We start from the raw sequence: 26261 nt of genomic DNA on the forward strand, positions 1-26261 counted from the left end.
ATAGGGATTTGATGGAATCCACTAGCAAGGTCAAAGCTTGAGAAATATTGGGCATTTCCCAACTGGTCTAATATTTCATTAATGTTTGGGAGAGGGTAGGCGTCCCCGATGGTTTTTTCATTGAGAGATCGGTAGTCAATTACCATTCTCCATCTTTTATTTCCTAAGGAATCTTCCTTTTTCGGAACTATCCAAATGGGAGAACTATAGGGCGAATCGGATGGTTTAATTATACCTCTTGCCTCTAATTCTGTACATTGTTTTATAATTTCGTCTTTGTGAATAGGAGGGAATCTATATTGTCGTTTGAATACAGGTACGTCATCTATTGTATTAATTTGATGAAAAATAGCATTTGTAGCACCTAAAGCTTCGCCATTAAGAACAAAAAGGTCTTGGTGTTGGCTAATGAGTTCAGTAATTACAGTATTTTCTGTTTCAGTCAAATGATCGAGATAGAGGAGGTTTTGTATAGATTTTGCACGTTCAGCAGTGAGTTTATCGCTTGAGACTACATTAATGGGAATAGTATCGAGAGGTGGACTTGCGAACCAATTTGGCTTGTGACTTAGATAGTCGAGTTTTTGAATATGAGAATTAGGCTCTTCTTGAAAATTGTTTTCGCGGATCAGTTCGCGCTGTGCATCAGTCTCTCCTCTACATGTTAACCAACTACACTGGCCCATCTTAATCACAGGCGTAGGCAAGGTCAAATCTTGATCACTTTGATTGATAGCTCTGATGTATGCGTTTCCTTGAATATTCAATTCTGGACTTCCAATTATGGAAACCTTGTCTGCAATGTAAATATCCGAGATAAGGCCAACCGTGGGTGAATCTTTGGTTAATTGAACTGTAAATGCACAGGAAGAATTTTTAGGAATTGTTTGATAGTCGTCGTAAGTTATTTCCATCACTACATTATGGAAAGAAAAAGTTTTAGATTCATACGAAAGAGTGGCTCTGAACTCATGGAAAAATTCTGCGCCAATAATTCCGGCCTGAATTATAGGAAGATTGTCGCTCACTACATGAAATTTTATGGAATAGTTATCAATGTTAATTAAAACGGTTCCAAGGGTTTTAATAAAATTGTCAGTAATACCGTGAAGCTCAATAATGTCTTTGTTATTCATTGGGGCGTGAAAATTAAGAGCGCTGATTTTAATTAAATTGACTTCCGCACCACTATCGATCATCATCACCGTTGGTAATTTTAATTGTGATGAGTATAATGTAACGGACGCGATCTTTGTTTTTCCAATTTGCACGTGAGCAATACGAGAATAAGGCTTTAATTCTGTCTGTCCTTTCGAATCGAGAAGTTTTTCTGCAGTAGTCCTCTCACTAGATCCATTGGGTTTTACGGGCGCGGTTAATCTGAGATTTTCAATTGATTTTTCCGTGTCTAATTGTGCTTCTTTTAGATGATGGACATCGCTAGTTTCAATTGATGATGTTTTAGGGTTATTTGATTCCGTATGTGTTCGATTGGGAGGATTTGTAGCTACGGATTCATTAGCGTTAGATAGTTGTTCAGACGCGCGCCGCGCAGTGGTGTTAATGGAACAATCGGAATTTATTTTTGTATTTTCTGTGGAAATTTTAATCTCTGATTCTACTGGGGAAACTATCGCATTAATCGGTTCGTCAGGTATACAATTAATGTTAACGTTCGTCTCTGAATTATTTTTTTCGAATTGATTATTATTAACTGAGTCCTGTACTTTTTTTAACCCCCGGGATTTCTGTCTCAATTCTTCATGATATCCGAGTCCGTACCGCATTAATGATGGTTTTTGTTCCCATAACGCCCTAAGCCCTTCATGTGTTTTGATGGCATTAATTGTTCGTGCTCTTTGATCGACGTATAATTCTTCTATGGTTTTGATCGGGATTTTCGCTAGATCCGCTCCGGAAATATTTATATTACTATTAATTGCGCTTTTCAAAGTGTCCTGAATATTTAATTTAGAACTTCGTAGTGTGCAATCGCGTTTTATTGAGTTCCCGTGGTTGTTCCCGAAGTCGAGGGGAAATTCGGTTGGATTTGATTTTCGCTCGATTGGTTGCACGGGTTTTGAGATAGTGACGGGATTTGATTCGGATTGCTCCCCGTAAACCCGCCAATATTCTGTTCGGGGAGTTGGCCATTTTTTGAATTCATTTCTTTTTGTCTGTTCATGTAAGCTAACTTTCTACAGTTACTCAAGTTATGCCCTGGCGATCGACATAATTCACAAAAAACTCCCGGTATATAGCTTGGTTTATTGCCGTTTTCCTGCCCAAAATTGCTATTACTTGAATAATTTTGAGTACCAGTATTATTAAAGGAACTAAAATTGTTTCGATTTGCAGAAAAGCGATGATTATTCCATGAACCTGGGTTGCTGAAATTCCTGGGATGATTATTGTGATATCTATTTTGAGATATTGCTTTTGAGTTACTAAACCCTTGTGGTGTTTTGCTGAACCCGTTTCGATGTGAAGTTTCGTTGTCCCGTCGATTGAAAACGCGGTTGTCCTCTTGTGGAATGTTTGCATTAACTCCAGAGCTGTGTGAGTTAGTTTGAGTTGTGCCAATAAAATTTTGGGGCTCGTGAAATCGAGTCATGTCGCGTTCGTGGATTTTATACACTTCGATTGTATTTTTAAATGTTTCATCTAGAGTCGTATGGGGTTTAGATAAGCATTGGATACGAAGCGAAGGTGGAAGACCATTCAGAAAGGCTCTAATAGTATCTTTTTCAAGTTTAGTGACATCTTCTACTGTTAAATATTCTCTTTCAAGCGTTTCAGTTTTAATTACATCAGAATAGAGGCTTTTAACGTGGTTAATGTAATCTACAACATGCTCTTGCGATTTCTTGCAAACATTCTCAAGCGCTGCTTTCAATTCATTTGCAGTTTTATAAGGATCAAAAAAGTTGCGTAAATTAGTTTCAAGTTCCAGAGGTGTTTGATATTCCAAATTTTCTAAGGTTATTCGTGCACGTCCTTTAAATTTCTGACGAACAAGTGCTAAAAACATGGGAACGGTAGACTGGTCGAGCATAGAGCATGCACGATTGCAAGCTCTCATAAATTGTGTAACTGTTATATTGTAACCGTCAAAAGAAGGTATATACGAGAGTGCATCTTTAACTGTGATTCTACTCGGAATGTAGTGCGCATTGATAGGTGTATTGCTGGGTTGTGATTGTGCAGTTTTATTTTTCAATAAATCTATGTCATTCTTAAGGGTAGCCATCTCATCCAGAATTACGTTAGTTGCCAAATAATTTTGATTTGAAATATTGGGTCGTTCAAAGTCTCCTTCCGACGGAGAATTACTAGTCTGCGTTTGACATTCTTTCAATTGTTTTACTGAAGCTTGTAGGTCTTTAATTATTTGGGCCTGTTCTTCGATTAATTTCAATCTTTCCAAGAGTTGTTGATTAAGCTCGCGGGCTTCTTCTAATTGCTCTGGTATCTCACCCACATTCGTTTCGTAATTATCCATTTTGATTGATGCAAGTATTGATATCTATATATATAAATTTTGTTAATGTATTTCAAAAATCAAAAAAAAAACAATGAATCTGTATGAATATATATATGGTAACGAGTTGAATTAATCGATTAATTTTTGAGATTTACTTTTTTTCTTTCAGAACAAAAAAAAACTCGAGTAAAATAAAATGAAGGATGAAACGAAAAACGAACATTGGTCAGTATATCGTATCTTCTAGGATGATAGGCGTTAAAAGTGCTAAAATTCATTAGATTAAAATTACGTGTGCGACCAGCCAACTAATGCAATAAAAAAAAACGAAAAAGTGACTGAGAAAAACCCCACACTTAGCACCATTTTTGTTACGTATTTCCGGTGAATTTGGTGTTATTAAAAGAAATAAAATCTCAGTTGGTGTCATTGTTTCAATATTGTCCTTCCGTTTTTGATCTTAGTAATTTAGGGAAGCCGAAATAACAATTTTTAACCGTCGAGCGGTAGCCGATTAAAATTTGACTTGCCGATTTTAAGAAGGACATGCTAGATTGATTTATTTTAACGTTGAGAATTTACCGAAAACCGTAAATAGTGGTTAAACTTTCCTTTTTTGGAATATCAAACGACATCCGGGTAGAAAGAATAAATGTTTTCCTCACGTTACTCACTTTCGTTGTTTCTTTTATAATTAGTCCTTTGGGTCGCTGTCTGGACGGCTGCTTGGCTGGATGGATGATACGTTTTCTGTAGTCTTTTTGAATAAAGTTTTTTTTTTGATTTCACTTATTGACGTTTTCTTTTCTGGATTTCCGAGAGAAACAAAATTAATAAATATATATATATCGAACGAAAACTGTATTTTTAATCGTTGGTTCACTTCACTAAGAGTGCGGTTTGTTTTTAGATTACATTATTTAATTGTTAAATTCTCGTGGGGTTCGCAAGAGACCGTTCGTAAACGAGCATCTTGGGTCGCCTCGGCAAAATTTATCAATTAATTTTACTGAAGATTTGGAATGAAAGAGTTAATTGTTAAATTCTCGTGGGGTTCGCAAGAGACCGTTCGTAAACGAGCATCTTGGGTCGCCTCGGCAAAATTTATCAATTAATTCTATAAAAAATTATGCAATGAAAGATTCAATTGTTAAATTCTCGTGGGGTTCGCAAGGCACCGTTATTTAAACGAGCGTCTTGGGTCGCCTCGGCAAAATTTATCAATTAATTCTATTCAAGAGTGATTTTTCACGTAAGTCAACCGATAAATTCTCGTGGGGTTCGCAAGCCACCGTTCTTAAACGAGCGTCTTGGGTCGCCTCGGCAAAATTTCTCGGTATGATTTGTGTGATGGGGAAGTTAACACTTTTTCACAACACTTGGTATCACTTCTTTTTTATTCACCACAAATTCTTTACTTGTTTGAGACTTGACATGTTTAAATTTAATAATTAAAGTGAATGGTGGCTTTAGAAAAATATTTCATGTAAATGAATCTTATGTCGAAAAATGCGAAAGGTAAAATAATTGTGAGTTCAACAGTGCAGACAGCAAAATTATCATAAATTCAACGGTGCAGAAGGCCAAATTATTCTAAGTTCAAGAGTGCAGAAGGCCAAATTATTCTAAGTTCAAGAGTGCAGAAGGCAAAATTATTCTAAGTTCATAACTCACGAAATTTTTCCAAGTCCACAACTCACGAAATATTTTCTAAGTCCAAAAATAATTTGGAACTTAGTCGATTTAATGTTCCCGGAGCTCTTCGGAGAGATGACTGCTGCTGGCTGATGTTGAAGTTGAACTGCCGTTTCTCTGCGGCACTGAGACTACTCTGACCGATTATTCACCGCGTCGATCGTTGGCGCACGCTATCCAGTAGTAGGGATGGTGGGGATGCTTCGTTTAACGTGCAACTCCACTTGACTGAGAGTAGGGATGGCGCGTGATGCGTATTCATATGTTCTGTGTGTAGTCTCATCTAATGCTGTGACATTCTCTTATGCCTTATTACATTTTTCATTTTTACATTTTTAATTCTTAAAAATTATTTCTGATATTTTGACAATGATTTTTCTGTTTTAAAATTAATTTTTGAACGTGATTTTCACTATAGCTTAAATGGATCCTTTTGGCATCCTCATGGTACTACTATAAGCAATTTTTGTCTATTGACATTGTCTCTTGACAAATTTGACAAAATTCGTTTTTGACCCTATTTTTGGTCTAGAAATACGATTCTAGTATTAAAACTTTTTTGACAATTTTTTATAACATTTCAATTGTTAATAACAATAGTATTTTTCAGTAATCAGGAACAATTATTCATCCATTCAAATGTCCACATTTTATAGCATTTTTCCATAAATTTTCATTTTCTTAACTATACAACTTTCGGAGATATTGACTTGACCTTGAAAAATGTTTATTAACTTTTAATGGCGTTGTTTATAACGTGAAAAATCTAATCAATGGCTCAGTCGTTAGAGGATTCAGTGGACTATTTTTATGGATTTTTCGGTAGCAATTCGTTCATTAATTTCGTGGTTATTAACATTTACAATTAAGATCGCTAATTTATCAAAATTGACATGTTTAAATTGTTGAGTTTTGTTTAATTTTCTTTCATATTCTTGTTCTTGTTATTTAAATGCACTAATTTCGCCAATTTTAGATTTTTTAGGGGTAATTCTTAATGACATGTCAATAGACATTCAGTTTTGTCTATTGACTTTTACAATTTTTTATTACATATTTTTGTAGTTCACAATTTATGCCGTAGTTTCTATATGGGATGTTTTTGCATATGTCCCATAGGGAAAGCGCTATCAATTCTCGAACTTTATTTGCATACACCGATACAAGGATTTGAGTGTGTGTGTATAGTGTGAATTATTTAAAAATCAATATCTTCACTGTTTATGAAGATTAAGAAAAGATTTTTTTTGTTACATATCAAGGATCTACTGAACTTCCTTTTACGATTTTTCTGAATTGTTTACAGGATTTTTCATGTACGTTTTGTTTACAACAATTATATTTGTTAATAATTTTTATCATTTTTATGAATGGAATAAATAGTTTTCAATATATGGAGTCCTTTTTTGTCTGGAAACCATTTCTCTATCGTCAATAATGCGGACGCTAGAATTTTCCAAAGTTTTTGTGGACACACCGATACATGGGTTTGTATGTGTGGGTGTGTGTAAAAGTTTAAAAATGAATATCTTCACTATTTATGAAGATTAAGAAGAGATTTTTGAAATACATATTTAGGATCTACAGAACTTCCTTTTACGATTTTTGTGAATTGTTCGTAGAATATTTCATGTATATTTTGTTTACAACAATTATATTTGTTAATAAATTTTATTATTTTTATGAGTGAAATAAATAGTTTTCAGAATATGGAGTCCCTTTTGTATGGAAACCATTTCTCCATCATCAATAATGCGTACGCTAGAATTTTCCAAAGTTTTGTGGACACACGGATACATGGGCTTGTATGTGTCTGTATGAAACTTCAAAAATAAATATCTCAACTGTTTATGAAGATTAAGAAAAGATTTTTGGTGGGTGCTTACCCCGGTGATCGTTCTTTCTTTTCCACTGATTTGCATTTTGTTGTTATAAATGTTTGTTAATTGTTTATTAACAAATTCTATTTTTTCATAACTTTTCATGGCCATTGTCTTATGGAATATTTAGTTTACGTTATTTCTTGACTTTTCATGCATCCTTTTTGATGCAACAGTCGAATTTATCTATTTTTCTGAATTATGATTTCTCTTTTGTATTTAAATTATTCGTTTTTCTTTTCATTTATTTCAATCGGAGTCATATCATTCTTAGATTGACTCGTATCAATATATACGTGGAAATTTCCAAGATTTCGTCATTTTTGAGAGGGTGCGTTACTCGTCCTCGCGGTTTAACCCTGTTCTAACGTCCCAAAGCTGAGTTTCTTTTAATCATTGGTATGTGGGCTCCTGTATGGTCCCGAATTATTTTTATTTTAAGTAATCATTTATTTATTCTGTGCAATGATTGTATTAAAGGTCATCGGCTTGCGACGTCAGAGGGAGAAATACTGTTCCGTCCTCCGTCAATGTTTCTATCTTTTCATTTCTTTATTTTTATTTATATATAGAATCCTTTTGGTCATTCATCTAAGAATGTTTCGTTACATGACCTCTGGTTGATATATATGATCAGTTATTTATAGCGGTATTTATACTTTGCAATTGCTTCTATTTTTCAGAATTATGATTTCTCTTTTGTATTTCATTCTTCGTTTGTCTTTTCATTTATTTCAATCGGAGTCACATCATTCTTAGATTGACTCGTATCAATATATACGTGGAAATTTCCAAGATTTCGTCATTTTTGAGAGGGTGCGTTACTCGTCCTCGCGGTTTAACCCTGTTCTAACGTCGCAAAGCTGAGTTTCTTTCTAATCATTGGTATGTGGGCTCCTTCATGGTCCCGAATTATTTTTATTTTAAGTAATCATTTATTTATTCTGTGCAATGATTGTATTAAAGGTCATCGGCTTGCGACGTCAGAGGGAGAAATACTGTTCCGTCCTCCGTCAATGTTTCTATCTTTTCATTTCTTTATTCTTATTTATATATAGAATCCTTTTGGTCATTCATCTAAGAATGTTTTGTTACATGACCTCTGGTTGAAATATATGATCAGTAATTTATAGCGGTATTTAGTATTTATATTTGATTGATTTCATCCTTTATATTTTGCAATTGCTTCAAGGGGATATCATTCATAGAAAACGTATGTGAATACGTAACACGACATCGTGGGAATCACTTTTTTTTGGCTGCACCTAGACAAAATCTGGCATCATATTCGGTTTCAGCACGCCGAATAGCCAAGGAAACTGATGCAACATCGTTTTCTTCGCGACCACAGCTCACGAAAAACTCAATCATAGAAGTTGATATGCGTGTTCGATATGATGGCATATAACTTGAGTACACATTGTCGTAGGCCGATGAAACCGCGTGCAATAGCTCCGTCTCGTCGAACTACACGAGTGCAATGCGCCAAGTTTGCGTTTGAACGATTTGTCTTCGAGAAAAAGTCGATTATACATATGCGTTTTTACGACATCGTGGGAATCACTTTTTTTTGGCTGCACCTAGGCAAAATCTGGCATCATATTCGGTTTCAGCACGCCGAATATCCAAGGAAACTGATGCAACATCGTTTTCTTCGCGACCACAGCTCACGAAAAACTCAATCATAGAAGTTGATATTCGGGTTCGATATGATGGCATATAACTTGAGTACACATTGTCGTAGGCCGATGAAACCGCGTGCAATAGCTTCGTCTCGTCGAACTACTGTTACGTATTCACATACGTTTTCTATGAATGATATTCCCTTGAAGCAATTGCAAAGTATAAACGATGAAATCAATCAAATATGAATACTAAATACCGCTATAAATTACTGATCATATATTTCAACCAGAGGTCATATAACAAAACATTCTTAGATGAATGACCAAAAGGATTCTATATATAAATAAAAATAAAGAAATGAAAAGATAGAAACATTGACGGAGGACGGAACAGTATTTCTCCCTCTGACGTCGCAAGCCGATGACCTTTAATACAATCATTGCACAGAATAAATAAATGATTACTTAAAATAAAAATAATTCGGGACCATACAGGAGCCCACATACCAATGATTAAAAGAAACTCAGCTTTGGGACGTTAGAACAGGGTTAAACCGCGAGGACGAGTAACGCACCCTCTCAAAAATGACGAAATCTTGGAAATTTCCATGTATATATTGATATGAGTCAATCTAAGAATGATATGACTCCGATTGAAATAAATGAAAAGACAAACGAATAATTTAAATACAAAAGAGAAATCATAATTCAGAAAAATAGATAAATTCGACTATTGCATCAAAAAGGATACATGAAAAGTCAAGAAATAACGTAAACTAAATATTCCATAAGACAATGGCCATGAAAAGTTATGAAAAAATAGAATTTGTTAATAAACAATTAACAAACATTTATAACAACAAAATGAAAATCAGTGGAAAAGAAAGAACGATCACCGGGGTAAGCACCCTCCAAAAATCTCTTCTTAATCTGCATAAACAGTTGAGATATTTATTTTTGAAGTTTCATACACACACATACAAGCCCATGTATCCGTGTGTCCACAAAACTTTCGAAAATTCTAGCGTACGCATTATTGATGATAGAGAAATGGTTTCCATACAAAAGGGACTCCATATTCTGAGAACTATTCATTTCACTCATAAAAATAATAAAATTTATTAACAAATATAATTGTTGTAAACAAAATATACATGAAATATTCTACGAACAATTCAGAAAAATCGTAAAAGGAAGTTCTGTAGATCCTTGATATGTAACTAAAAAATCTCTTCTTAATCTTCATAAATAGTGAAGATATTCATTTTTAAACTTTTACACACACACACATAGAAACCCATGTATCGGTGTGTCCACAAAAACTTTGGAAAATTCTAGCGTCCGCATTATTCACGATAGAGAAATGGTTTCCAGACAAAAGGGACTCCATATATTGAAAACTATTTATTCCATTCATAAAAATGATAAAAATTATTAACAAATATAATTGTTGTAAACAAAACGTACATGAAAAATCCTGTAAACACTTCAGAAAAATCGTAAAAGGAAGTTCAGTAGATCCTTGATATGTAACAAAAAAATCTTTTCTTAATCTTCATAAACAGTGAAGATATTGATTTTTAAATAATTCACACGATACACACACACTCAAATCCTTGTATCGGTGTATGCAAATAAAGTTCGAGAATCGTTAGCGCCTTCCCTATGGGACATATGCAAAAACATCCCATATAGAAACTATGGCATAAATTATGAACTACAAAAATGTGTAATAAAAAATTGTAAAAGTCAATAGACAAAACTGAATGTCTATTGACATGTCATTAGGAATTACCCCTAAAAAAATCTAAAATTGGCGAAATTAGCGCATTTAAATAACAAGAACAAGAATATGAAAGAAAATTAAACAAAACTCAACAATTTAAACATGTCAATTTTGATAAATTAGCGATCTTAATTGTAAATATTAATAACCACGAAATTAATGAACGAATTTCTACCGAAAAATCCATAAAAATAGTCCACTGAATCCTCTAACGACTGAGCCATTGATTAGATTTTTCACGTTATAAACAACGCCATTAAAAGTTAATAAACATTTTTCAAGGTCAAGTCAATATCTCCGAAAGTTGTATAGTTAAGAAAATGAAAATTTATGGAAAAATGCTATAAAATGTGGACATTTGAATGGATGAATAATTGTTCCTGATTACTGAAAAATACTATTGTTATTAACAATTGAAATGTTATAAAAAATTGTCAAAAAAGTTTTAATACTAGAATCGTATTTCTAGACCAAAAATAGGGTCAAAAACGAATTTTGTCAAATTTGTCAAGAGACAATGTCAATAGACAAAAATTGCTTATAGTAGTACCATGAGGATGCCAAAAGGATCCATTTAAGCTATAGTGAAAATCACGTTCAAAAATTAATTTTAAAACAGAAAAATCATTGTCAAAATATCAGAAATAAATTTTAAGAATTAAAAATGTAAAAATGAAAAATGTAATAAGGCATAAGAGAATGTCACAGCATTAGATGAGACTACACACAGAACATATGAATACGCATCACGCGCCATCCCTACTCTCAGTCAAGTGGAGTTGCACGTTAAACGAAGCATCCCCACCATCCCTACTACTGGATAGCGTGCGCCAACGATCGACGCGGTGAATAATCGGTCAGAGTAGTCTCAGTGCCGCAGAGAAACGGCAGTTCAACTTCAACATCAGCCAGCAGCAGTCATCTCTCCGAAGAGCTCCGGGAACATTAAATCGACTAAGTTCCAAATTATTTTTGGACTTAGAAAATATTTCGTGAGTTGTGGACTTGGAAAAATTTCGTGAGTTATGAACTTAGAATAATTTTGCCTTCTGCACTCTTGAACTTAGAATAATTTGGCCTTCTGCACTCTTGAACTTAGAATAATTTGGCCTTCTGCACCGTTGAATTTATGATAATTTTGCTGTCTGCACTGTTGAACTCACAATTATTTTACCTTTCGCATTTTTCGACATAAGATTCATTTACATGAAATATTTTTCTAAAGCCACCATTCACTTTAATTATTAAATTTAAACATGTCAAGTCTCAAACAAGTAAAGAATTTGTGGTGAATAAAAAAGAAGTGATACCAAGTGTTGTGAAAAAGTGTTAACTTCCCCATCACACAAATCATACCGAGAAATTTTGCCGAGGCGACCCAAGACGCTCGTTTAAGAACGGTGGCTTGCGAACCCCACGAGAATTTATCGGTTGACTTACGTGAAAAATCACTCTTGAATAGAATTAATTGATAAATTTTGCCGAGGCGACCCAAGACGCTCGTTTAAATAACGGTGCCTTGCGAACCCCACGAGAATTTAACAATTGAATCTTTCATTGCATAATTTTTTATAGAATTAATTGATAAATTTTGCCGAGGCGACCCAAGATGCTCGTTTACGAACGGTCTCTTGCGAACCCCACGAGAATTTAACAATTAACTCTTTCATTCCAAATCTTCAGTAAAATTAATTGATAAATTTTGCCGAGGCGACCCAAGATGCTCGTTTACGAACGGTCTCTTGCGAACCCCACGAGAATTTAACAATTAAATAATGTAATCTAAAAACAAACCGCACTCTTAGTGAAGTGAACCAACGATTAAAAATACAGTTTTCGTTCGATATATATATATTTATTAATTTTGTTTCTCTCGGAAATCCAGAAAAGAAAACGTCAATAAGTGAAATCAAAAAAAAAAACTTTATTCAAAAAGACTACAGAAAACGTATCATCCATCCAGCCAAGCAGCCGTCCAGACAGCGACCCAAAGGACTAATTATAAAAGAAACAACGAAAGTGAGTAACGTGAGGAAAACATTTATTCTTTCTACCCGGATGTCGTTTGATATTCCAAAAAAGGAAAGTTTAACCACTATTTACGGTTTTCGGTAAATTCTCAACGTTAAAATAAATCAATCTAGCATGTCCTTCTTAAAATCGGCAAGTCAAATTTTAATCGGCTACCGCTCGACGGTTAAAAATTGTTATTTCGGCTTCCCTAAATTACTAAGATCAAAAACGGAAGGACAATATTGAAACAATGACACCAACTGAGATTTTATTTCTTTTAATAACACCAAATTCACCGGAAATACGTAACAAAAATGGTGCTAAGTGTGGGGTTTTTCTCAGTCACTTTTTCGTTTTTTTTTATTGCATTAGTTGGCTGGTCGCACACATAATATTAATCTAATGAATTTTAGCACTTTTAACGCCTATCATCCTAGAAGATACGATATACTGACCAATGTTCGTTTTTCGTTTCATCGTTCATTTTATTTTACTCGAGTTTTTTTGTTCTCAAAGAAAAAAAAAAAAATAAATAAATCTCAAAAAATAATCGATTAATTCAACTCGTTACCATATATATATATTCATATAGATTCATTGGTTTTTGATTTTAAAATTACATTAATAAAATTTATATATATAGATATCAATACTTGCATCAATCAAAATGGATAATTACGAAACGAATGTGGGTGAGATACCAGAGCAATTAGAAGAAGCCCGCGAGCTTAATCAACAACTCTTGGAAAGATTGAAATTAATCGAAGAACAGGCCCAAATAATTAAAGACCTGCAAGCTTCAGTAAAACAATTGAAAGAATGTCAAACACAGACTAGTAATTCTCCGTCGGAAGGAGATTTTGAACGACCCAATATTTCAAATCAAAATTATTTGGCAACTAACGTAATTCTGGATGAAATGGCTACCCTTAAGAATGACATAGATTTATTGAAAAATCAAACTGCACAATCACAACCCAGCAATACACTTATCAATGCGCACTACATTCCGAGTAGAATCACAGTTAAAGACGCACTCTCGTATATACCTTCTTTTGACGGTTACAATATAACAGTTACACAATTTATGAGAGCTTGCAATCGTGCATGCTCTATGCTCGACCAGTCTACCGTTCCCATGTTTTTAGCACTTGTTCGTCAGAAATTTAAAGGACGTGCACGAATAACCTTAGAAAATTTGGAATATCAAACACCTCTGGAACTTGAAACTAATTTACGCAACTTTTTTGATCCTTATAAAACTGCAAATGAATTGAAAGCAGCGCTTGAGAATGTTTGCAAGAAATCGCAAGAGCATGTTGTAGATTACATTAACCACGTTAAAAGCCTCTATTCTGATGTAATTAAAACTGAAACGCTTGAAAGAGAATATTTAACAGTAGAAGATGTCACTAAACTTGAAAAAGATACTATTAGAGCCTTTCTGAATGGTCTTCCACCTTCGCTTCGTATCCAATGCTTATCTAAACCCCATACGACTCTAGATGAAACATTTAAAAATACAATCGAAGTGTATAAAATCCACGAACGCGACATGACTCGATTTCACGAGCCCCAAAATTTTATTGGCACAACTCAAACTAACTCACACAGCTCTGGAGTTAATGCAAACATTCCACAAGAGGACAACCGCGTTTTCAATCGACGGGACAACGAAACTTCACATCGAAACGGGTTCAGCAAAACACCACAAGGGTTTAGTAACTCAAAAGCAATATCTCAAAATAGATATCACAATAATCATCCCAGGAATTTCAGCAACCCAGGTTCATGGAATAATCATCGCTTTTCTGCAAATCGAAACAATTTTAGTTCCTTTAATAATACTGGTACTCAAAATTATTCAAGTAATAGCAATTTTGGGCAGGAAAACGGCAATAAACCAAGCTATATACCGGGAGTTTTTTGTGAATTATGTCGATCGCCAGGGCATAACTTGAGTAACTGTAGAAAGTTAGCTTACATGAACAGACAAAAAGAAATGAATTCAAAAAATGGCCAACTCCCCGAACAGAATATTGGCGGGTTTACGGGGAGCAATCCGAATCAAATCCCGTCACTATCTCAAAACCCGTGCAACCAATCGAGCGAAAATCAAATCCAACCGAATTTCCCCTCGACTTCGGGAACAACCACGGGAACTCAATAAAACGCGATTGCACACTACGAAGTTCTAAATTAAATATTCAGGACACTTTGAAAAGCGCAATTAATAGTAATATAAATATTTCCGGAGCGGATCTAGCGAAAATCCCGATCAAAACCATAGAAGAATTATACGTCGATCAAAGAGCACGAACAATTAATGCCATCAAAACACATGAAGGGCTTAGGGCGTTATGGGAACAAAAACCATCATTAATGCGGTACGGACTCGGATATCATGAAGAATTGAGACAGAAATCCCGGGGGTTAAAAAAAGTACAGGACTCAGTTAATAATAATCAATTCGAAAAAAATAATTCAGAGACGAACGTTAACATTAATTGTATACCTGACGAACCGATTAATGCGATAGTTTCCCCAGTAGAATCAGAGATTAAAATTTCCACAGAAAATACAAAAATAAATTCCGATTGTTCCATTAACACCACTGCGCGGCGCGCGTCTGAACAACTATTTAACGCTAATGAATCCGTAGCTACAAATCCTCCCAATCGAACACATACGGAATCAAATAACCCTAAAACATCATCAATTGAAACTAGCGATGTCCATCATCTAAAAGAAGCACAATTAGACACGGAAAAATCAATTGAAAATCTCAGATTAACCGCGCCCGTAAAACCCAATGGATCTAGTGAGAGGACTACTGCAGAAAAACTTCTCGATTCGAAAGGACAGACAGAATTAAAGCCTTATTCTCGTATTGCTCACGTGCAAATTGGAAAAACAAAGATCGCGTCCGTTACATTATACTCATCACAATTAAAATTACCAACGGTGATGATGATCGATAGTGGTGCGGAAGTCAATTTAATTAAAATCAGCGCTCTTAATTTTCACGCCCCAATGAATAACAAAGACATTATTGAGCTTCACGGTATTACTGACAATTTTATTAAAACCCTTGGAACCGTTTTAATTAACATTGATAACTATTCCATAAAATTTCATGTAGTGAGCGACAATCTTCCTATAATTCAGGCCGGAATTATTGGCGCAGAATTTTTCCATGAGTTCAGAGCCACTCTTTCGTATGAATCTAAAACTTTTTCTTTCCATAATGTAGTGATGGAAATAACTTACGACGACTATCAAACAATTCCTAAAAATTCTTCCTGTGCATTTACAGTTCAATTAACCAAAGATTCACCCACGGTTGGCCTTATCTCGGATATTTACATTGCAGACAAGGTTTCCATAATTGGAAGTCCAGAATTGAATATTCAAGGAAACGCATACATCAGAGCTATCAATCAAAGTGATCAAGATTTGACCTTGCCTACGCCTGTGATTAAGATGGGCCAGTGTAGTTGGTTAACATGTAGAGGAGAGACTGATGCACAGCGCGAACTGATCCGCGAAAACAATTTTCAAGAAGAGCCTAATTCTCATATTCAAAAACTCGACTATCTAAGTCACAAGCCAAATTGGTTCGCAAGTCCACCTCTCGATACTATTCCCATTAATGTAGTCTCAAGCGATAAACTCACTGCTGAACGTGCAAAATCTATACAAAACCTCCTCTATCTCGATCATTTGACTGAAACAGAAAATACTGTAATTACTGAACTCATTAGCCAACACCAAGACCTTTTTGTTCTTAATGGCGAAGCTTTAGGTGCTACAAATGCTATTTTTCATCAAATTAATACAATAGATGACGTACCTGTATTCAAACGACAATATAGATTCCCTCCTATTCACAAAGACGAAATTATAAAACAATGTACAGAATTAGAGGCAAGAGGTATAATTAAACCATCCGATTCGCCCTATAGTTCTCCCATTTGGATAGTTCCGAAAAAGGAAGATTCCTTAGGAAATAAAAGATGGAGAATGGTAATTGACTACCGATCTCTCAATGAAAAAACCATCGGGGACGCCTACCCTCTCCCAAACATTAATGAAATATTAGACCAGTTGGGAAATGCCCAATATTTCTCAAGCTTTGACCTTGCTAGTGGATTCCATCAAATCCCTATTCATCCTAATGACACACATAAAACCGCATTCTCTACACCCTATCAGCACTATGAGTTTACGCGCATGCCCTTCGGTCTCAAAAACGCACCCCCAACATTCCAAAGAATGATGGATAAAGTCCTAATTGGATTACAGGGTAAAGAATTATTCGTCTACATGGATGATATAGTGATCTATTCTCAGACTCTTGAAGAGCATGTTCGAAAGTTTCAAAATTTAAGTGAGCGCTTACGAAAGGCTGGTTTGCAACTCGAACCGGATAAATGTCACTTTTTAAAGAAAGAGATCAATTATCTGGGACACATTATATCATCTGATGGAGTACGTCCGGAACCAAAAAAATTAACAGCTGTCCAAAATTTTCCAAGACCAACCAATCAGAAAAATATCAGACAATTTCTTGGCCTAACCGGGTATTACCGTCGATTCATCCCAAATTATGCAAAAATCGCCAAACCTTTAACCTCTCTCCTAATGAAAGACAAGAAATTTCAATGGGGCGACGAGGAAAACAAAGCCTTTAGTAATTTACGGAACGCGCTGTGCAAATCTCCCATACTGCAATATCCAGATTTCACCAAGGAGTTTGTAATCACGACAGATGCTTGCGGATACGGCATTGCCGGAATTCTCAGTCAAGGAGAGATTGGTAAAGATCTTCCAATTGCCTATATCTCAAGAGTATTAGGAAAATCAGAAAGAAATTACTCAACTATAGAAAAGGAAATGCTTGCTATCATTTATGCGGTAAACTACTTTCGACCTTATGTCTACGGTCGGAAATTTACATTAGTTACAGACCACAGGCCTTTGACGTGGATTAATTCGGTGTCGTCGCCAAATTCTAGAATTGTTAGGTGGAGACTAAGTATGCAGGATTTTGATTACCGAATAGTATATAAACCAGGGTTAGTGAACGCAAATGCTGATGCTTTATCTAGAAATATTCCATTTAATAACGAAACAGAATGCGACAACGATGATACTTTGTTAGATATAAAAAGAATTTTCACGATTGATTCTGACACCTCTTCTAGTGATTCAATATTTACGGCCCCAGCAAAACGAAAAAAGAAAGAGGTAACAAAAGCACTGACGAAAAGATCTCGTGTGGGAAGCGATGATATTGATATAGCAGTAGATAACAGCACGAAATCAGAGGACAGTGAGAATGTAGGTAGAAATAAAAGAAGTAATATAGCTGACGAAGATATCACGCAACAGACAGGCTCAAGTAGCGCGACGGAAATCTTAGCCGAACATCCGGCATCTGAACCCCTGATATCACCTGAAGGAAATGACTCAGATAACGAACATAATCACAGTGAGCTATCCAGTAACGGTGGATTAGCGGAGAGCGAACGCAGCTCTGAGTCATATCCTGCAAGCGTTGCAAATAATCAAGACATCGACCCATCCCACTATTTACCCCCAGCCGCTTGTGATGAAATAGATGAAACATTTTTTGATGACGGGTCTCTAGGGTTAGCAGACTTTACTGAAATTATGTCCGACATGTTCATATTCCCAGAGGATGCACAAGATAACAACTCGACTGATATACTCAGAACAGACCCTATTAGCAATCAAGAGAATGAAGCAGTTGTGGTCGATGTACCTGACTCAGATGATTCAAGCGATTCGAGCGAAGAAATATTCCCAACAGCTCGCGTTCCATTCGAGAATCAACGACAAAGGGAAAATAAAGAAAGACTACCACCAAATTCGCGAATAATTTCGGATCAGGTAATTGAATGTCGTGACAATTTAGCCATGCGACAAGACAATTATCTTATCTTTACTTCTATTAGGGGTGAAGCTTGCGATAATGGAGCTCTGGAAATACTGCATACAATCGATTGTCCGATCAATGATCTCACTTTACTCCGTGTAAAAGTTATACCTTATAAGAAAAAACTTACCCTCATCCTACCCCTGCGTAATAATAGGAACAACATAGTGGTCGAAGAAGACATTCGCGAAGGGTTACAATCTGTTCACAACGCAATAATTGATCTCAATATCAAATCAATTAGCATAGCTAAGACTGATCAATTCGACGACGTCCCATGGAATATAATAGAACAAATCCTAGTAGATACATTTGCACCAATTGATGTAAAAATTACAATTTGCACGCAAGAAGTCATAATCCCCAATGAGCATGACCGATCCGAAATCCTACTCGAGTATCACGCTAGCGCGACGAACGGTCATAAAGGTACGACAAAAACTTTTAATCGTCTTAGGCAGAACTTTTTCTGGCCAAGTATGAGACAAGACGTTATCGAACTCATTCGTAATTGCAGGGCATGTCAGCTAAAGAAATTAGTTAGGGTTAAAACGAAACAACCTATGGTTATTACCGACACACCTAAAGCAGCCTTCGACAAAATCGCCATGGATATGGTGGGACCTTTATCGAAAACGAAAAATGATAATATATATATTCTCACCATTCAAGATTTGTTAACTAAATATTCTCTAGCTATACCTTTAAAGAACGGAGATTCTAGAGAAATAGCAATTGCTCTTGTTAAAAATTTTATCTGCTATTTCGGAGCACCAAAAATCATACTCACCGATCAAGGCTCAAATTTTATATCTTGTCTCATGAAAACAATTGCCAAGAAATTTCGAATTAAACAATATCATACTACTGCATATAGACCTCAAAGCAATGGATCCATCGAAAGATCCCACCATGTCCTCATACAATACCTAAAACAGTACGCAGACACCCATACAGATTGGGACGAACTATGTGAATTAGCTTCTTTTGCATATAACACTAGTGTCCACGAGGGAACGGGATACACTCCTCATCAATTAGTATTCGGGAAATTAGCTAGATTACCATCCAGTCAAGCCGCTAATGAGCCAATCGAGCCTACATACGGAGACTATTTGCGCCAACTATTTACGCGAATCAGTAAATTTCAAGAAACAGCAGGACAAAATCTTCATCAAGCAAAACTTAAATCTAAAGAATATTACGATGCGAAAATAAATCCACAACAGCTTAGTGTGGGAAATAAAGTATTTTTGCTTAAAGAACCCAATAAGGGAAAAATGACTGACCAGTATGAAGGTCCTTATAATATTATTGAAATACTAGAAAATTGTAACGTCATAATAAATAGAAATGGAGCCAAGAAAAAGGTTCATATTAATAAGCTACGGTTATCTAAAATGCAAGTTTCTCTCATAACCACATAAATGATAACACAATAGACATTAAGAATAAAAATCTTCAAAAGTTAGAATCATTATTTCAGCTAGAATAACTAATTAATAATTAATAACAAATTATAATCAGAAAATTAGGGTAGTAGGAAAATTGAGTTAGCAAAATCCCAACATCATCCAAAAATGTTACAGATGACTCTAAAAAGGATGATGACGGCTATTCTCGTCCTGTTGTTCATCAACACCCAGGAAATTAATGGATTAGTAGGTTATGATTGTAGTGGGTCTACCTTAAACATCACCTCGTATTCTCTACTCCAGGTGGGGCAATGTCACATCCCCCTTGTTAAACCCAAATCAACAAATGTCAACATCGAACTTATGCAACTTAACAAATATGGACAAATTACGGTCGTAGAATGTCGATTACAATTAGATCGAACAATTCACCGTTGCGGAATGTTTTCCCATGTAGCAATAGTGCACAATTACCGCAGGGAATATTTCGTTGAGCTGGAACAACACGAATGCCAAAAATTACATGATTCCAACTCACTACAGATATCACACAACATTGTAGTCGATGCACTAGTTAAAAATATCACCAATCTTAGACCAATCACAATAGCCGGTAAAGCCGAAGTTGACGGCACATGTCAAGGAAGCCAGTATAGTGACCCATTTGGGAATTGGGACGAAGTCATTGTCAACGCAATAGCGCGAATCTACTACACTTCATATGTCACCACTGTCGAATTAATATCCAACAAAGTAACCCTTCAATCGGGAGCCAAATGCGATTTTTTGGCGGGGTCTTGTACAAACTCTCTTGGCACTCAGGCCTTTTGGTCAGTCCAGCCTCCAGACGACTGTAAATTCGGAAAATACACAACGCTATATCGAGGATCAGCTACGAAGATCGAATCAGACAACAGTAACCCGACCACTTATTTAGTTACCACTAGAGACTATACTTTCACATTGGAGCAAAGATCTAAGACATTAACCTGTGGCTACCTTTTGATCCAAACTGAATTACCAAAATTATTTATTATGGAAGTTTCTCCGGGAACCACTTTCCCCACAAATAAGATTATCAATACCGATAATGTGGACTTAATGCAATATGTTAACACGAAAATTGTATACCTCGAACACCACCTTAGAACTCAAGTTAGGAAGCTGTATCACTATATTCGTCTCAGTCAATGCGAAGCCCAAAGAACCTCATTAATGAACGCCCTTAGCACAGCGTCATTTGCACCTGATATATTTGCCTATAACCTCATGAAAGGCCCGGGTTATCATGCAATAACAACAGGAGAATTGGTTTCCATTGTCAAATGCACGGCAGTACCAGTCACCCTCAGAAAGAGTGAAAATTGTTACCAAGAAATGCCAGTTACTTACAACAACGAAAGTTACTTTCTAACCGGAATATCGAGAATGTTGATTAGACATGGAACGGTCATTGACTGCCATTCAGCGATACCTACAGTTTATAGAATTGATGGATATTGGTATGCACTGAACCCTGACCCAATGAAAACCCCAACGCCTGCAACCTTTAACCCTTCTCTACCAATAGAATGGGAATATGAAAAAATAGAAAATTTAGCAACTAGTGGAATTTATAGCGAAACAGATATGGAAAAATTACGTGACCGACTATTAACTCGAGCAGAAGCCGCCACTGTAATGAATAATCTTGTCAGCGCCGCCAATGGTAATGAACTGCCAGCCGGAACTATTTCAATGAAACACCTTTTGAGTAGGGAGATGGTAGAGGAAATGACGGAATCAGCAGCTTATAAGACGTGGGAAAAACTCAAAATATTTGGGAATACAGTATCGATTCTTATAGGAATTGTCACTATTATCCACGTGATAATTGGCATTGCTAATGTGTTCATACATGGTTTTACGCTACACGATGCATTCGGATGGAGCTTCCGTATCCTTGGAGCTTTATTTGGAGGACTTACACATTATTTTATATACAGAACACGTCGAAACCAAACGAATAATTTACCAGAAAACATCGAAGCTCAACCTCTTAACACGGAGATGAGAACACACACCCGGAGAACCACGCCATTGAACACTATAACTACAACAAGTGAACTGCCACGAGCCACCCTTCCTAATCCGATTAATCCGCAATTACTATCGCAAGCACGTATAGCTTTAAGTACTGCCCCAACTAACACAAACTAGTAGAAGTATTTGTTAATAACCATTCTACATAGTGCCAATAAATAGAAAAATAGCCACTCAGAAATCAACAGTGGATTCGATGCTGATCAAGGGGAAATATATTATATGTCTTCCTACTCGTCCGAAATCGTGATGGTCCACAACTATCTTGCACGTTTCAACTATCCTGGTTACATTTACCCTCCTGAATAACTAGCAATTGACTTCACAAATCATTAACAGAATCAACATCAACAACAATCAGCATCAGCATTAGCATTATCAGCAGCAGTATCAGCATCAGAATTAGCATCATCAACGATGAACACCCGATCGGCTGATATTTGCGAGAAGATTCGGCAAATGCAGACGACTATTAGCAAGATGCAAGCTGCTACTGATCAGTTGAGCAACACAATGCATAGGTTATTCAAATACCAAAACACCACAGATTCAAAAATTCTCATGGAAAGAACGATGCGAAATCTACGGTTCCACATGATCTTCCTCAGAACCCTACATGAAGAGCTGCAAACACAAATTACAAATTAAAATAGAAACTCAACAATCATAACCTACACGATTCCATTACACGACGGGGAGAAGGCCGAATTTCAATGGGGTTTGGAGTCAATAAATACTTTGGGAGTGACGATCCAAGGGGTCCCCAGGGAAACGGCGGCGAAATAAGATAGAAAAAAAAAAAAAAAATAAATAACTAAATAAATATTATTTTATAGTATTTTATACAGTATTCGAAACTACTCTTTCTATATTTTTTTTATAATTATCACTAGCATTGTATTCAATGAAATAACCTACATATATATGTATACATATATAGATATAGATTTTTTTTATTTTTCATTCATATGTGCATAAAATCATAATGTCCATATACATTTTTTTTTTATTGGGAGATAATCCCGTACCGAATGTACTCTCAATGCTTTATATCGAGTCAAACATTCATAATCAACATTTGTAGACATTAAAACAAAAACATAACAGAGGTCATTAATATAAATCATGACATATTTAATATCTACACTGTGCGACATTTATTAATTCCTTCAGCATAACAATCAGTAAACCAAAAATTGGACATACATCATAATTTTTGGCAAACTAAGGCTAGGGGAAAAATAACGCGCTTTCAACCAAACTTTTGATTCCAAACGGTATCAAGAATGAAAATAGTTTAGTCAAAAAACATTAGACAAAGTAGATAATAACAGAGCACGCAACATTACCATGCTGCACTTAATATTTTAGACACATAATTTTTTTTTTTCTTTTCCCGACTTTTGCTGTCCGCATCCCTTTTATATAATCTAGGTGAAGGTAGCACTAATCTGCACGAGCACGTATTTGCAATGCACTGAATGCAAAATATAGAGTTATAAATGGAACGAAACGTTTTTTCTTCCGTAAATAAAGAAATAAACGTCTCATATCATTCCAGAATCAGGAATGGACAGACACACGAATGAGCGCCCTCGTATGATTAGGATATGGAGACACCCCAATAAAGAAATCTTAGAGGCGAGGAAAAGGAAACACCGAATATTAATTATCGCGAGACAATTGCAAAAGAAAGTAGAAAAAATGCATAAATTATTAGATGTATTTAAACAATATTGCGAAGCGAAAATCGACGAAATAGAAAATACCGATAGTCACGAAGAATTGGAGGAGATTTCGGCGGACGAAATAGATACAGATAATGATAGCAGATAAAGGTAGGATATTCTTTCTATTACTTCAGGCTTAACTTGAGAAAATGAGAGAAACTTGCAAAATAAAAATAAAAAAATAATACTAAACTTAACTATTCATAATGGCTACTAACGCTTGAATTATAACGGTAAAAGAACGCCGACGGAATGACACAGATCCCGTTAAATAGCCTCACTAAATAAATAATAAAAATTATAATATTCATATACATATGCATATGTATATACATGTATGTATATGCATAACATTAGAATCATACTCATGAAGTAACAATACTGTGGGCTGGCATGAGTTCGAGTATCGATTGTCACCTTTGCGATAACCTGAAAACAAGTGAAGAAATAAGTAGAATATATAATAAAATACTGTAACGATAGGCCACTGACGAGTAGTATGTAAAATTATGAATTGAAGTGTAAGATTTAGAATAAGCCTGAAATTCCTTCAGCATGAATGAGCTGAAACATGCAACGCCCTACAGTTGCGGCTTAAGGTTCCGAATATTGGCACCTAATTCTTCAGGATATCAGGGATCGAACTTGATGTTCTGCGGACCTTCGGCCTGAAAAGAAAAGAAGAAAAGAAAACAACAACGACGAACAAAACACAATCCTATTTTGCTTTCCTTACCTGCTCCCCTATATCCTTCTTCCGACCTCTTGATACTCGAAAATCAATTCGAACTATCGCTGAAAAGATGCTCACGTCATGTTCTCACTCAGAAAATACCGCGTACACTTGGAAAAGGACGAAGAAAATGAAAACAAAATATTTAAAAGAGAGGTCACAATCTTGCTGACCAACACTAAACAACAGATATTCAAAATACCTTACATGCGTAAACCAAGCATTCTACACGATCGTGACGACGATGGGAAGTTCCACAGGATAATGGAGACTACAACGGAGCGAGCATGCAGTAGAAGTACTCTCTACAGTGCAAAGCAGCATAACCATCATCATACTGGAAATGGGAGCCCAAGATATCCAAGTCAAGCAATAATTCAAAATCAATGAAAACGAATACCGGAATCCAACCTCCGCTACTAACAAGAAGTACGAATGCAAGATATGAGTGGAGAACGAGAACAAATCGCAGAAAATTGAATACCAAAATTGAACAGCATACAGATAGACCTGTCACAGCACCATTGGATGAACGAAACCTTCCTTACCATATGAAAGTCCCCATACCTTTCTAATAATCCTAGCCAAAGAAAACAACAAATGTACGTACTATGACCAGACTTCGGCAGTTGATCCGCAGGCATTAGTCGATCCATGATACCAAAACGGACAACAGAACAGCAAGGAGCTAAGGATACCGAAGAACACGAGCGGAACAGGATCAGAAGATTATTATTTTACTACACTGTATCTCTTATTATGATATATCATGTTCAATTACATTAAAGTCCAATACTTAAGATCTATGGGTACCTCGCAAACGTGACAATACGTAATTTAACTATACGAAAGTGACTTGGACCACTTAACACTACGCTTAAGCCTATAATAATTTAAAAATCAAATAATCAAACATATATTGGGCAAAAATATTTCATGAAATTTAAATATTCTATATCTATCTATATATGTTCACTGCAAGCAATACCTGGGTTTACTCAATTGGGAAGTAACCACTTATAAGCACCTCCCTTTTTCGCAATAATACCTACACGAATATATATCTAAATTAAACCTACGATTACAGAATACATAAAATGGATCCATCAATCCGATACAGGACGTTACGAGCGTCCTTAATACTGAATTATCCTGTTAGTCTGAGGAATCAAATATATAATAAACTTACTACGTATTCCACAAAAATCGCAGACTGCAGAAAAGCAAGGGAAAAACCGGCAGCGCTTAACAATTTAACAGAAAATCTCGAAGAAATACTCAAACCACTACACATCGCTGTCATACAAGGAGTACTATTTGGCAACATGCACTTTATAAAATTGGACACGAATCCTCAAATCATGAAATTTTACATGAATGACGAATACGATTGGCGCAAGGAAGCCAAACTGTGTCGACAAATAATTAAAACATTTAAAAGACTACTGAAATGAAGAAAAAACTAGGAACATTAAATACGTGAAGTGGGATTGCAAAACTCAGTGCAACAAATAATTAGAGATTAAATAGTGAAATACTTGAATCGAATAGTTAAAATCAATCAAATACTGTCAAACATGCAACGCTTAGATAAAAATAAATTATAATATGTTTAATTGAATTTCAGTGGGTTAGGAGCTTATCCTTTCGAGCTAATGTACCGGAGAATCCCCTGATAGAGTTCATAACGATAAAATATGTAAAAACCACAAAACTATGGAATAAGGACCGTGATTGGTTGATTTTTCACAAAAAAAAAAAGACGAAACTATAATAGACTTTTACAGTTGCTTTTGTCGCTAAAACAGACAAAAGCAACTGCACTCACCATTGTCATGTTACGTATTCACATACGT

General features: G+C 35.6%; 2 protein-coding genes across 9 annotated transcripts; one reads left to right on the top strand and one right to left on the bottom strand.

The window, feature by feature from the left end:
• Positions 1–10: 10 nt before the first annotated feature.
• On the bottom strand, positions 11–8293 carry LOC135172237 (uncharacterized). The gene is made up of 2 exons (XM_064138466.1): positions 5185–8293; positions 11–4291 (listed from the first exon to the last, which is right to left on the bottom strand). The coding sequence occupies exon 2, from the start codon at positions 3500–3502 to the stop codon at positions 2000–2002; it is 1503 nt and encodes a 500-aa protein (XP_063994536.1). The 5' UTR covers positions 3503–4291; positions 5185–8293; the 3' UTR covers positions 11–1999.
• A 592-nt stretch (positions 8294–8885) lies between these two features.
• LOC135172238 (uncharacterized) lies at positions 8886–26235 on the top strand. 8 transcript variants are annotated; one of them, XM_064138467.1, is made up of 4 exons: positions 8886–11488; positions 12356–12489; positions 15800–17302; positions 20035–22214. In XM_064138467.1, exons 3-4 carry the CDS (start codon positions 17255–17257, stop codon positions 22057–22059), a joined length of 2073 nt encoding a protein of 690 aa, XP_063994537.1. In that variant the 5' UTR covers positions 8886–11488; positions 12356–12489; positions 15800–17254; the 3' UTR covers positions 22060–22214. The 8 variants fall into 8 exon arrangements, 5 of the variants coding, with proteins under 5 accessions (XP_063994537.1, XP_063994538.1, XP_063994540.1 ...); XM_064138468.1 differs by having other exon boundaries at positions 15857–17302; XM_064138470.1 differs by having other exon boundaries at positions 8886–11462; positions 12276–12489.
• The last annotated feature ends 26 nt before the right edge of the window (positions 26236–26261 follow it).

Source organism: Diachasmimorpha longicaudata, unplaced genomic scaffold (genome assembly GCF_034640455.1).
Source record: "Diachasmimorpha longicaudata isolate KC_UGA_2023 unplaced genomic scaffold, iyDiaLong2 ctg00000213.1, whole genome shotgun sequence".
Lineage (NCBI taxonomy): Eukaryota > Metazoa > Arthropoda > Insecta > Hymenoptera > Braconidae > Diachasmimorpha > Diachasmimorpha longicaudata.

Coding starts and splice junctions, on each gene's coding strand:
- LOC135172237 (XM_064138466.1), bottom strand. CDS start 3,502: ATGGATAATTACGAAACGAATGTGGGTGAGATACCAGAGCAATTAGAA.
- LOC135172238 (XM_064138467.1), top strand. CDS start 17,255: ATGCTTGCGGATACGGCATTGCCGGAATTCTCAGTCAAGGAGAGATTG. Junction 17,303..20,034: donor TCTCAGTCAAGGAGAGATTG/GTAAAGATCTTC, acceptor AAAATGTTACAG/ATGACTCTAAAAAGGATGAT.